The sequence below is a fragment of the Helicoverpa zea genome, chromosome 11 (genome assembly GCF_022581195.2).
Source record: "Helicoverpa zea isolate HzStark_Cry1AcR chromosome 11, ilHelZeax1.1, whole genome shotgun sequence".
Classification (NCBI taxonomy): Eukaryota; Metazoa; Arthropoda; class Insecta; order Lepidoptera; family Noctuidae; genus Helicoverpa; species Helicoverpa zea.
In genome coordinates this window covers 11,186,230-11,200,368 of record NC_061462.1, presented here as the reverse complement: position 1 = coordinate 11,200,368, position 14,139 = coordinate 11,186,230, and the positions used below count along the sequence as shown (strand labels likewise).

The following is a 14,139-nucleotide window of genomic DNA, read 5'->3' as shown; positions in this document are numbered from 1 at the left end:
TATGTCTAAACTGCGACCAAATCTCTTCATACATTTAAGAGCTACGGTGTCACAGACAGATACACGTACGTAGCAGTTATTTCATAGCATCTCTCATAGGCCTCATTTACGGAGACGCGGGGCGTCTCGCGTCGCGTGTGGCGTGGCGTCTCGCGGCGCGTCGGACGTTTTTTCTGTTTACGGAGGGGCGGCGCGTGAAACGGCACGCATCATCACACCCGTAAACACAAAATAGCAATATACGACCATGTTCATAGAGAAGCGAGACGGGGAGCGTGGCGGTGCCCGCCGCGAATCCTCTAGCGTGAAGCGAAGCACGCGGCGGGCATCGCGGCGTCGCACGCTCGCCTCGATCAAGTCGACTAGTTTTATGTTAGCGAGAGATGGGAGCCATATTATAATTTCCGCTGCGTGCGCCGCCGCGATAAACGCCGCGTGGGACGCGTCGGTGCCATCCGCGGGCTCGGCTGCAAAAAACGCCCTAATTCATACAAACGCGTTTAAAATCGCTTCTCCGTAAACGCACTCATACAACGCCATATATTTGAATTCAGTGCGGGCCGCGCCGCTCAACGCAACGCGCGACGCCCCGCGTCTCCGTAAATGAGGCCTTAGTTTTTCATCCTGGTAAACAATGGTCGCGCACTCTTTTGTCAGTCGATATATTTTGAATCATAAATAGATCATGAAACAACTGTTAAAAATAAGATAAAATATATCTTAAGCTAATGGGAGTTAAGCTATAAATAAAACGCGACAAAACAAATCAAAACAGCTTTATTTCCTGCTGGCTCATCTGTGGATTTTTGAAACTACACTAGGTATTCTTTGTCTAAGTCTCATTATGTATTTCAAGCGGTTTTGTTCAATTTATTTAATTATTAATAATTGGTATACAAAACCCTCTCCGATGTGAGACCTTAGATTACAATAGCTTAATGTTAAAACGAATAAATACATATTTAAATAATGTTGGTGCCGAGTACTTCCATCACAGTAGGATTTGTACCAGCATAGTAAACAAACGTTGAGTAATATGAGAAATAACAGCTAACCACTCTATAGTCTGATACACCTTGAACTCGACTAGTTCGGAGCTTCGTCGCCACTACCACGGCTTACTCGGACACTACAAATTCGATAGAGAGAAAGCATATGGTACAAAAACACTGACTTATCACGACACGTAAATACTGAACGCAAGCGCGTGGTAGTGGTGTTTACAATCACAAAAGAATGGTTCTTCAATTCTCTATCTTAGTTTAAGTGCAATAAGGTGCAAAATCGTTACCCAACTATCCTACTATTTTTGGATTTGAAAACAAAATGTATTTGGTAGCAAGTTTGAGTGACAGAGATTTCGGTATGTTATTATCTAGCTATGCACCGTAGCGGCCGGAGCCCGCGCCCGCCGGCCCGGCGTGGTCGGCGCCACGTGCCCCGGACCGTATATAATGGATGAACCCCAACCAAAATATACAAAAATCTTACATCAATAAAGGTGCAATAGAAAAATTACATAAAAAATAGAGAAAATCATTGTTTCGTTGACAGGAACTAGAAAAATTATTCAAATTAATTTGCGTTAAAACGTTTTTAACAAAAATCACAATAAAGAATGTTGCAGAGAAACCAAGATTGTTTTGTAGTTATGAATATAAAAAGCCCCTATTTTACCCCTATTAAATTAGCTACTATCTATAGTCCATTCTATACTATCTCAGTTAAATACCGTATCATTAATTTATTTAAACTCATATTTATAATGTGTACACATGAACGTGAGTGAAAAGTAAAGTAACACTGACAAACGATTTGGTGCCGACTCGCGGCCAATACTAAAGTGTACACAGGGTGTTCTCAGCGATCACAACGGACCTCCGTATTCATCTAACTACACGCATAATCAAAACCTAGCGGGAATCATTAAAGCCGAATGAACTTGCTTTATTATGTGAAACGGTGAAATACAATAAAAATAAAAAATATCCACGTACAAAATGAGATGTTACGAGATCAGTTCCACTCGAGCGATGGTTTCTCAGTATTACTTTATGCTTGTAACAAATCTGTATATTAATATTATTCAACCTGTTTATTTGTAGCTAAACACGTGATTATGTTTCAATTATCAAAACAATGATGAATATTCATAAGTAGCGTGCTGGGAACTTGGGAACACACAAAGTTAACCTCGCGTCGTGTGGGTCTGGCTACAAACAAACAAACGTTCACACCGACTACGCATACAATGTTATCGTGAAGACGAGTTAACAGTAAGGGTACCTCGCATATGACAAAACGGTACAAGTCGAAGCGTCAAGCCATTCAAATCAAATAGTGTCGCGGAGTTAGTAACATAGATTGTTTAAATATTTATAACTAGTTAAGTGCGAAAAACGATAGGCACAAACATTCTAACATTCACTTAGGAGTTGAGATACCATTTAGTTATAGTTTCGTTATAGTTCCCAATGGTGTGATGTCATGGCCTAGGTAGTCTAACAGAGCCACAATATGATGAATGATTAATATCAATTGTGCCAATAAGTAGTAAACCGCACCGCGCATGCCGCTGCCGATGTACCAGCTGCCACGTCTGCCACACACTATATTAAAATAAATATTAGCACTAAAAGCTAAGTTTTGAATTGAGCTAACTTAATCGATGTAGTTCATTCGTAGACCTGTATGTTCCGTGCGAGTGTAGCGGCCATGACACTCGGCACATCGCGGCGGGCGCGAGTCGCTCAACACTAATGTAACAAAACTAGTATGAATCGAATCACTTACAAATGTACAACCACAGGGTAGGCGTGGTTGGAATTTTCGCAATAAACTACAAAAAGCTACACTCCCTTCGTACAAAGCATCACAAAAATACTACAAAGAAACGTGTAGACGTAACAGAATATGTTAAAATCGAGCAAAATGATCGATAAATTAATAACAAAATATGTTATATGCAAAAAAATATAATTAAGGTGTCGTTCGCGGACCGATGGTGGAGGCCTCGAGCGAGTAGTTCACGTGACATGAACTGGTATATTACAAAATCCTTGCGATGCAGAGTTGGTGCGCGCATCAGGTGCGTCCAAACCACAGCCGAGTCTCTAGTGTTGATCCATCTGGAACACAACGGCACATCGTGTTAAATAGAGTACATTTACTTAGCGCCTATTTTCTCGTGGCATAAACAACACTTTTTGTTGGATACAAAGCTTTGTTAAAGGCACAATTTATCCAGGCTACTACTAATTTCAAAAATGCCATGTTGAAATAATTCTCATAAAATTAGTTGCACGGAAGTTCATAATGTTTTTCTGTGAATGGCACGGTTGTGCTTTTTGATATAATTAAAAAACAATAAAAGTTACATACTTGTTCTTGTCCGTTGGTCTCCTGTGATTTCATCACGTCAGGCAAGTCGGGCGGCGAAGAGTACGGAGTCAGGTCCAAGGCTTCAAACTCGCCATTTTCCTTCCTGTGACACAAAATTGTATAAGTTAATATCGTGGCTATGAAAAACTGGCTATGGTTCCTACACGTTTGATGATCCTTACTACTGACCAAATCCAGTCTGAATCCGTTCTTATGGACCACACACAGACTTCCTTCGTTTCAGAATAATATTACTATAGAGGTAATTGTGCCAAACTTATGGCGATTTGGAGGAAGAGCGCGAGGTGTATGACCATATGCGCGTATTTGTGCTCAGAAGTTAGCTACGAGACGCCATTAGGTTTGGCACGAACATTATACCTCGCTATTTATAAAAATTAAGATTAAATAAAACCGTTTGCGTATATTTTTCCGTGACTGTATCAAAAAAGGTAATTAAAAGGCCCAATGCACCGCATATTGTACTACAATATTATAGGTATTGAATTATGCAACAAATGGCAATTAGTGCATGAAGTTAATCTGATTCTATACAATCCATGTACCTAAACATTCGAGCTGTTACGTAATATTTGCCGTTCAGATATTTTATTTCGCCCCGAAGTCAAACGAAAAATTAACTTTACTTGTTGCAACTAGCCTGACGTTTCGAAAGCGTATTTACAGGCGTATTTGAAATAAACATTTTGGAATTTGAGTTTAGGGTCATGGTCTAGATATAATATAATTTATTGGTAAAATGTACTTATTCGATAAAAAGACACAACTGACAACAAAATTGTTTGTGCGTACCCCAAAGCCCAAAGCCTTCTTAGCTACTGAACCAATTCGATTTTTTTTACTGTTGGTAAGCTACTATCCCCAGATGCCATAGGCTATATTTTATCCGGGTACTGGAAACAGTTTTCAGGGGACACGGGTGAAATCGTGAAAAACTACTAAAAACAATTTCATTTTGCAATAATAAAATCGAAATCATTCTATTGTCAGTTAACTAATCGATAAAATTCCGTTACATTAGTTACATGGCGTGTGCACTTTCTCGTATTAAAGTGCAAACATGCAGCATTGACACAAAATCGATTACATATTGGGTCAAGGTTGAGGAAAGCAACCGTTCTCGATTATTTAGCCGTACATTGCAATCGATATTGTTACATTGCCATCTAGGTGTAGGTAAATTCACACTTCGAAATTGATGTGTTGGTGGAAGCTTAGGAGTAATACTGTGTTGTTAAAAGAAATATCGTGTTTTCGTAAAATACGCGAAAATTACTTCAGGTCTCTTTAGCCATGAAAACGAATAGTCTCTTTATTTTTGAACATGCAATTCATATAGAAATAAACGAATATTTCGAAAGAGTTGAACAGCTTCAAGATTTCTCTCATGTAAGGCGTATCTAAACTGAATCGAAATACCGAATTCACGCATTGATTGTGTTCAAAAATTCGGAAGTAGGAGCGTCATTTCAGCTTAGATAAGCTCTACTATCCTAGTCTATGAAAATCCATCATAATATTTGGAACATTGCAAGCAACTTAAACAAATTATTTCAAAGATTGTACTTTTTTCCCCAATTCTCCCCTCCCTTAGTTATGAAAGGTAAACAGGAAGTCTCTTTCATACTATTGACATTGAAAATCATGCATTTATTTGCAACTGGTTAAATGTTTGTAACCATGGTGTTAAATAAGAGGAAAACTGTTAAAACAAATCATTGTACCTATAACTTATGTTGAACAAATTACTTCTAAGGAGTATGTCCTTATCATGTAAGTAGCTATTTAGAACTTTTTGAACATTTATCCTGGTTATTATATCAAGAGTAGTAAATATGTCACCTATTTTTTTTATATTGCATTTTATTTATAGTCATTGAAGATGTTTTCTTAACATGTCAAGAACTTTTCAAGTTTCAAGAAACAGAATATTAAAACAGAGCATTTTGTGCAAATATTCATTTCAGAGCCATATTTTTTGATTGGATCTTTTTAAAATTTTCGCTGTTATCTCATCACAATCATGTTTGATGTGGTAAGCCACAACTAGAACTTAATCATTAAAATAAAATGCTTTCGATAGTCATTACTGTACCTTAAAGCCAATCCAATAGGTGCGGGACACTGGGCCTTAGCAGTAGCGGATGTTAGCCCGTACTCAGCGAGGGTCTTCTCATCCTCCATCAGCTGGCTGTCCTTATTGAACAGCATCTGACTTTGTGGGGTCACTTTCAGGATACCTGCCGATTTTTAATGAGGATTTTTTTAAATAATCTTAATATAGCATTTTTTTTATATTCTTATTAAAATGTATGAAAATTATGAATTAGTAACACAATTGTCAAAGAATTTTGATGATAGATACTTTCAGACTTATATTTAGTTACAGCTCAAGATATAGGCATGCCTACTTGGTCTTTTTTAATTTTTATTAATTATTTGGGGCCAAAATGTTAAACTTCTTGTAGCATTTACATAGGTAACAAATGATTTTGAATTATTAAAAAAAATCAGTCACAGGAAAAGAAATAAAAACAGAGAAAGCAAAAATATTATCACTATCACTGGCCCAGATAAACAATATCCCTTTTATATCTGTAAACATTCCAATCCCATTGTTTTAAGTTTTCTTGAAACTCTCCAGTTCTTTTACAGCTTAGATATAATGGTTGTTAAGGTCCTTCTGAAGTTGATAAACAATAATCTTCAGGGCAATGTTCACACAGTGCAAGTAGCTTGTGAGCTGCAGTCTGGCTTACTTATCTTGCCTCATATTGATTATACTTACACTAATCACAGTCCAAAGTCTAGCACACTAAGAAACTACACTCCTAACTAAACATTCCTCACTACACTTCTAATAAAAAGGTTCTATGCAATACCATAAATTCTAACAACATTTCCAATATTTTGAACACATACCTACATAATATAAAAGCCCTTGTTTTAGCAACAAACCAGGAAATTCAATGAGTCATATTTTTCTATTGCAAAATATCGTTGTAGTGTACATAAGCAGCACATGAAACATTCATGAACAATGAAGAACAACACAAGGCTTAACAACAAAACCTACGCTGCGCGCCCGACATTGTATCCCGACTATAAATAGAATTTTCTCATATCGCGATAATCGCACCCACCTTCGATCATTTTCTTCAATTCTAGCACAGTTGTCGTGTCCTTCGCGTCGGTGAAGATGGTTAATTTTTTTCGCCTAATCATTAGAAAGACATCCTGAAAACAAATTCCATTTTTGAGGTTACATCTTTCAAGGGAAAATCGCACGTCAATAACGCACTGATTACACAATTCGTTAGTCACACTTATATCCAAATGCATGTTCCTGGAGACTTACCATGTTGAGTTTATATTTATTATATATTATCTATTTATTTTTAGGAAAAAAACTCTCCAAGGCGTACCTACGAAATGAAATTTAACGAAATGACAACTGCAAGAAGCCACAGACAAATAATATTATGTAGCTTCACTGAAAACCCAAAGCAAATCGATTTAAATCGACTTTTTAAGTTTATATCAATTTTAAAGTATTTTCAAAAAATTGTATTTCTTAGAAATTAAGGTCTAAGCCTTAGAGTCTAAGGCTTAGACTCTAAGGTCTGAATATTTAAATGGTGTATTATGTTAATCATGTTGTAATTCACAAATAAACACCTAAATAGAAATCGCTAGAACATGGCAGTCGCACTTTGTATTATGAAGGTAACTATTTTTGGAATAGAAGCAAATGTCGGCAGGCAAAAGCCAAGCCATGACTAAAGAGTGAAAATATTTTGATCTGAATTGGCCACTAGGGATCGATTTCAATCGATTAAATTATCGCTTGTGCCACAGATAAGGAACCTAAGTTATACATAGTTACGTTTATTGTTCGAATACTGCTTATTTATATTATGAGATTATAAGAAGACTTTTTGCATTCCAAACATCCAAAATTGTACGAATATTATCATTAAGTAAATGGATATTTTATCAAGATTATTTTTTCTAAAATAGAAAAAGGCGCAATAAATAGGCGTTCTGAGGCGTCAGTATCGGGTGCGTTCTGAAGCTTCGCTTGTACAAAATTTTTTGCTTAAAAAAACAATTAACTACTACAACTCTTATTTATTGTAATATAAATTTTAATTACTCTCGGTAGTTTTTAAGAATATGATCTTAGTATTTAAAAAAAAGCTTTTGTTTTTGTTTAATAAACGATGACGACTTGTCAAATTATTCTTGTGCAAGATTTCTGAACGCATTAGCATTTTAGCTTCGCACTTTGCAAAATGTGAAAACAATAATAACTTGTGTTTTTGTAAATTTTTAATACTGAAATGATATTTAGATACTTAGCAAATAAAACATTTACCTTTATACTTGTAATGTAACTATTTAGAAAAGTTATAAAAATAATATAGCCTTCGTATAACCTCAGTTCGTTAGCAATATGAATCCGCAAGTTTGTGCGAATTGTCGTAACGAGAAGCCTGTGAATGCGACTGATAACAGGCTGGTGACGGAGAGCTGTGGTCACGTGAAATGTATGAACTGTTTGCTGAACGAGAAGACTGGTTGCCAAGCTTGCCTTAGGGAGAAGAAGCCGACTGATGGAGGAGACCCTTTGGGTGGAATTATAGAGGGAGGGCCGGCAGACGAGACCTCGCCGGCTGAAGCAGACGATAAGTCATATGACGAAGACCTCGACAAGGAAATCCAGTGCGAGATAGATGAGTTGTATATGAAGAAAAAACTTGAGACATCACATATTAAAGAAGAAACAGGTAATCATAACTTATTTACACTATATAGCTCGTTAGAAGCAAGTTAGTTCCAAAATGCTTATAGATATTTAGCTTGCTCAGTAGTTTCTTGAAGCAGTTCAGTGATGGAGCTATCACAACGTCATCTATCACATTAAAAAGCTGCAATGTAATAGCAGCATTCAGCAGAAATAATATCATTCTGTTTTGATTTTGTACTTTAATCCTATAAGAATTTGAGAAGCTTCTTGGTCTCAAAATCAAAAGTCATTTATTCAAACTTGGCTGCAAAACAGCACTTTTCGAACGTCAAAAAAATAAATTAAAAAAAGACAGCCCCCAAAACGCCCACCCTTCACCATTTCCTATGTGTTTTTGCTGGGAAGAAGAAGAAGGAAGTAGGTCTCTATCACAGATCAGTCTAATATTGCATACACCGTGAAAAGCTGTTTGTTATCCTCCAAGAATAAATTGGATTGGAACAGCTAATCACCCATTAATGAATCAGCGTCTAAATGTGGGAGAAATGGTTTTAGTTTTGTGAAACTCTAACTGTGGTATCTCATTCCAATGTAAAAGCTATATAACTTCATAGTTTCATCCATATCATACTCAAACTCAAATTAGGCTGATAAATCAGCACTTTTCAAACCTCAAAAACAAAAGACAGCCCCCAAAACACCCACCCTTCACCACTTCCTATGTGTTTTTGCTGGGAAGAAGAGTCTATTAGGTTTGAAGAACCATAATTTATAGAAAACAACTCAAATAAAATAAAATAAATTAAAAGAAAAAGAAAACAAACAAACTTAACACAAGTAGGCTAGCACACAGATTTACACCTATAAAAACTCAAGCATTATTTATAGTCTATTAAGTATAATGTAATTTATCTGTAAACAAGTAACAAGCGTCCACATATCAAAAACTTTCATGTTCATGAGTGTGTGTGTCTGTACTGGGGATTAAGCTACATAATTCACATTCATTATTTATTTATTTATTTACATCACTATCTACCATTTAATGCGATAGACGGGACACAATACTACAAAATAATAACTGAAAACATATAGATAAGGCCAAAGCACAACAACATCAAAACATAAAAATTAAACAGGAAAATAGAATATACAATTAAAATTTCTAAAAGCTTTAAAATTAAACATAAAAAACAAACAAATAGTAGTAACAATAAAAACAACACAATATTAATTATTATAACACAAAAGATGCAATAGTTCTCTTGCGAATTCACTAAAGTTACACGTCAATACATCTATCCTTGAATGGAGCAAGTTTATGTTGACTATCGCTCTGGTCATAGGCGACTTGGCCATCCTCCTACAAACAATAACCTCATACAAAAAATTATATTACAGATGCAAATGGCAAGATGTTTCTGTGCACCGTTTGCAAGAAGAAGTTCCATGCTCGGAGCCAGGTGGCCTATCATGCATACTGCAATGGTCAGCGGAAGCCTTACCAATGTCCTGAATGCAATAAGGTAACAAATTATATGTAAAGATTGCATTTTTGCTACAGTTCCCAGAAAAGTTCAGATACAATAAAAGTGAAAAATTATGAAGATTTAACGTCAATATTATGAATCTGTTTGTTTATGTCAGGATACTATAGTTCAGGTTTAAAATTCTTGGCAATGAAATATGTCATTAATTTAGTGATAGTAATGGCCATGTTTTTGAGGCCCTAAACATCAGCCTACCAGATCCTTTTCTCTACTGACTGACATTAATAGTTTATAATGAGGAAAACTGACAGTTATGTGTATTTCCAGACATTTGCCACAATGTCTCACTATAAGTATCACATGCGGGTACATCGCAACGAGCGCACTTATGCCTGTGATGTGTGCGGCGAGGGATTCTTCCAGATGTCCAAGTTGCAGAGGCACAAGTTAAAGCATACTAGTAAGTATTCACCCTAAATAATATACACTTCTGCCTAGCCTTTTCTTAGCCTCCCATCTTACCTGAAGCAGCATAGTATCAATGTTTTACATGGAGTTCACTCCAAGTAATATAAATGATAAAGAAAAATAATTGCAAAATAATTATAACGTTACTAAAATCATTCTGAACGTCATTTTATGATATAAATCTGCCAATCCTGCAATAATACGTTGTTTTTTACTTGGCAGGATTAATTTTCACTTACATAATAACAACCAACTTAGGTCTCAAAGGCTTAGGTTTGATTTTCATTCTTTTATGCAATGTATTTGCCATATGTTCCCAATCTCTTGCCAGTATTATTATTATATTTATTACTGAGTAGCGTGGTCTTTAGCTAATAAGTTTATTTACAACCATATTATATTTTTTCCGTAGAAGAGAAGAAGTTTGCATGCAGCGAGTGCAACAAAGCGTTCAATAATTTAACTTCACTCCGCAAGCACGGGCTCACGCACACAGACGAGCGGCCGTACGCGTGTCCCACGTGTGGCAGTCGCTTCCGAGACAGCTCGAATCTGAGGAAACATGTGAGGAAGCACGGTGAGTTGTTGATATGTTTGGATTTTATGGCGCCATGATAATCTATGACATTTTTGGAGATATGTTTTTAGTAAGCTTAAGGATGTTTGTTTGATTAAACTTACTAATCTCGGGAGCCGCAGTGTAACCGCAACAAACTTATATTTATTTACATTCTTTCTATCTAGATGTGATGTATAATTTTTGGTGATAAAATTTCTTCGTTTTCAGACTGATACCTTATGTTAAAATTTTTACTAAGTTTCTATAAAAAAATCTGTGATTCAAAACTATGTATTGTCCAATATAACTTGGCGAGTCTGAAGTTAGCATAGCTATTGGCAGCATATACATTATGGCGGCAATATTTTTTATTTTATATTTTTTTCTCAACTTCATACTCGCCAAGCTATGTCGCAAATCCGTAAGCTAGTTAACGTGTGGTAGAAAGGAAGTGCTTGTGCGGCGCGTGGTCGTGCTCGCGCTGCGGGCCGCTCGCGGCGCGGCGCCCGCACGCGTGTCCGCGCTGCCCGCAGGCCTTCCACTCGCGCAAGGACATGCGCCGCCACGCCGCCGTGCACACCGGTACGTATACACTACACCTTATTATTCATCATATATCATTCTTCTCTATTTTATTTCTTTTTCAAATTTGAAGGTTTTCCATTCCTCCTCCATACTCACTCTTTCTCATTCATGTCATGTTTCTTGCTAATATTGTATGCGGAGTTTATTAGGCTTTCATGTAAAAATTGCTAAAATTTGCCAGATCAATGGCACACTTCCAAACAGGTTTTGTTGAAAATTTGTTGTTTTTTAAATATAGAACTTGAAAATAAATTAAGACATCATAATGCCGAAACCCACAATTAAGCCACACTTCTACATAACAATCATCTGAAAGTCATACATAATAATATACAATAAACATTTCCGCAGACTCCAAACCCTTTCGCTGCAAAGTGTGCAGCCGCCGCTTCAGAAGGAAAGACAACCTAGAGCGTCACATTCGCAATACGCACCCCGACTACGTGCCCGCCACCGCCGTCGACTGCGACGAGGCCGCGCTCAAGCAGATCCGAGCCAACGGACACACAAACAAACTCGACGACTACCAGAAAGACGAGAAAACAAAACTAGAGATCCTCAACCCCTTACCGCCGCTTCCAAAAGAAGAAATACAAAAACACATGCACGAGAACTCTACGAAGCCAGAAAAGCCCGTCGAGCCAGATATTACTATAGATAAATCTTATATTTTAGTGGCCAATAATGCCCGTCAAAGCGTCATCGTTGGCAACAAAACAGCGAATGTCGAACCCAAACCCGTCACTAGTCCGTCGCAGGAATGTGAATACGTACACAAAATACGAAAGGCTTCCATAATTCCCCTACCGCCTATAGATTTGCGGAAAATGATAGAATTAGAAGAACAAACCAATTTGAATAATTTAGATTTGGGCGCTCCTCCAAAGGATAAGAAGACTTTGTATGAGAAGATATTGTATGGGGACAGGGAGAGAGATAAGAGAGACCACGACGATAACAATGTTGACTCTGGTCCTGCCGGAGTGCATTGGAGGAGGAAGCTGAAGCAATCTGTGTCTATAGGTACGTCACACTTTAAGTTGTAATCTTTAGTGGATTTCTATAGTCGATCTATCCATTTATCTGTCTATCCATATGGAGCCAATTTCAAAATTCAATCTCTAATCGCAAAACGATGGATAGATCCGTTATAGAAACCCGCAGCAAGCTAGCACAGCGTAAGCTATTGTTTTAATAGTGTCTTATTCTTTTACAGATTTGTAATGATATGAAGGCTGAGTTTTTAGCAGGGTGGGCAAGAATGGCAGTATAGTAGTTTTTGTAGTATACAATTTTATATGTATTTAATGCATATTAGGATTAAGAGAATGAAATGGTATATGTATACAAAGCATAGCATTCACAATACAATAGTTCAATGGATATTTCCAAGTCAACAACAACTTCCGTAATAAACCGTGTGATTGTAAGTAAGCAGTTATATAACCTAGCCAGTTTGTGAATGCAGTTAGGATAGATATTTTGGTAATGTTTTCAGTACCCCCAAACACGACAGTATATTAATCCATGTAGCACGTATCGCTAGCTAGGTCCTCCTATACAATATTTGCAAGATAGTCGTTAAGGTCACAATATCCTCGCATGGTATGTAAGAAATACTACAGTTTTGCCTGGCGCTGCTTGTCACGCAGGCCGTACAGTTTGTAAGAAATCATGTACAGTGTCAAATAACTTTTTCCCTCTGAAGTCAGGTACATGATGCTTGAAGTTCTCACATTTTGACAGTTGCGTAGTCATTCGTGGCCTACTTCGGAGGTGTAAAGTTATAGTGCAGCTGTATTCTGCTGTATCTACTAATATTAAATATGTACTGCCGTTACGCGAAACTTAACCAGTCAATGTTACTAACACTAGTAGTAAGTGCGTCCAAGACGCGTTAGTAGTAAGAAGTTACAAATGCTGTGACACATTATATATTATCCATGTATTATGAATTGTATCAGATTTTAACGTGTTTTAAATTCAAATGATTTATACATTGGAAGTTTCTGGCAAAGGACCAAATGTTTTGTTTTGATCTCGCTAAAGGTTTTATTGACGAATTAACGCTTATTTTTTTTAAATTGAATTTTGTTGGGTTGAAGGATGGGGTAAGAGACTGATTGTAATGTGGGTAGGTATCATAGCTGAGTAACTTTCGACCTATAGATTGAAAATGTCATATTGCATATGTATGTTATTAACAAAACTATAACATTAATACTTTTGTACGGTAACGTAAGCAATAACTGCCGTTTAATAAGGTGATTGATTTTTTTATAATATCATCAATATAAAATGCTCATATCGTTGATTGGTCTGCCAAAAGATTCTAAGTATGTGATAAAGCGGTCTTAGTCTGGAAATTGTGCAAGAATATATAAATAAAATATGTAATATTAGTTTTTATAATGTCGACTGAAGATCATGATCTCTGATGTAAGTTGATCTCAAGTATTTTAAGTTGATGTTTAACATTGTTGCGCGGTAACTTTTACAAAACTCGTTCACTTCATACTCCCGACCGACTCTTTTTGTTATAAGAAGTACATAAATAAGCCATCGAACTCTTATCACAGATTACAATAAAAGCATAATGTAACCAAGGTTGTGATGAACCACAATAAATTGATTGCTTTTATCTAACACGAATTAAGTACAGTAAATATGGCAACACAGTGAACGAGCTACAAGTACCATAAACTTACGAGATAAATAACGAAGCCTTTTTACTCATCCGTTGATGTTTACTGATCACAAGTGTAACCTTTAACATAAAATGCGTATTTTACTATATTGGTATCTGTATTTTGCTAATATTTTATATCTTAACATTTTGTAATATTGATGAACTTAGATACAAATAAATGAATTGAAGCGATTTC

General features: G+C 36.5%; 2 protein-coding genes across 3 annotated transcripts; one reads left to right on the top strand and one right to left on the bottom strand.

The window, feature by feature from the left end:
* Nucleotides 1-761: 761 nt before the first annotated feature.
* Nucleotides 762-6,902, bottom strand: LOC124634396 (elongin-B). Its single transcript, XM_047169965.1, has 5 exons — nucleotides 6,761-6,902; nucleotides 6,546-6,639; nucleotides 5,498-5,642; nucleotides 3,382-3,484; nucleotides 762-3,128 (listed from the first exon to the last, which is right to left on the bottom strand). The coding sequence occupies exons 1-5, from the start codon at nucleotides 6,761-6,763 to the stop codon at nucleotides 3,114-3,116; spliced, it is 360 nt and encodes a 119-aa protein (XP_047025921.1). The 5' UTR covers nucleotides 6,764-6,902; the 3' UTR covers nucleotides 762-3,113.
* A 778-nt stretch (nucleotides 6,903-7,680) lies between these two features.
* On the top strand, nucleotides 7,681-14,135 carry LOC124634247 (zinc finger protein 835). Of its 2 annotated transcripts, none has more exons than XM_047169709.1 (7): nucleotides 7,681-8,192; nucleotides 9,554-9,678; nucleotides 9,970-10,102; nucleotides 10,523-10,687; nucleotides 11,114-11,251; nucleotides 11,606-12,277; nucleotides 12,471-14,135. In XM_047169709.1, the coding sequence occupies exons 1-7, from the start codon at nucleotides 7,859-7,861 to the stop codon at nucleotides 12,476-12,478; spliced, it is 1,575 nt and encodes a 524-aa protein (XP_047025665.1). In that variant the 5' UTR covers nucleotides 7,681-7,858; the 3' UTR covers nucleotides 12,479-14,135. The 2 variants fall into 2 exon arrangements, with proteins under 2 accessions (XP_047025665.1, XP_047025664.1); XM_047169708.1 differs by having other exon boundaries at nucleotides 12,453-14,135.
* Nucleotides 14,136-14,139: the final 4 nt, after the last annotated feature.

What these genes read in the sequence shown, in the direction of transcription:
- LOC124634396 (XM_047169965.1), bottom strand. An exon ending in ATTGAAGAAAATGATCGAAG is followed by an intron (nt 5,643 to 6,545) that starts GTGGGTGCGATT and finishes AAAAATCGGCAG; the next exon opens with GTATCCTGAAAGTGACCCCA. An exon ending in CCTATTGGATTGGCTTTAAG is followed by an intron (nt 3,485 to 5,497) that starts GTACAGTAATGA and finishes TTTGTGTCACAG; the next exon opens with GAAGGAAAATGGCGAGTTTG.
- LOC124634247 (XM_047169708.1), top strand. Translation starts at nt 7,859, where the DNA reads ATGAATCCGCAAGTTTGTGCGAATTGTCGTAACGAGAAGCCTGTGAAT. An exon ending in GAAACATGTGAGGAAGCACG is followed by an intron (nt 10,688 to 11,113) that starts GTGAGTTGTTGA and finishes AACGTGTGGTAG; the next exon opens with AAAGGAAGTGCTTGTGCGGC. An exon ending in CCACGCCGCCGTGCACACCG is followed by an intron (nt 11,252 to 11,605) that starts GTACGTATACAC and finishes ACATTTCCGCAG; the next exon opens with ACTCCAAACCCTTTCGCTGC.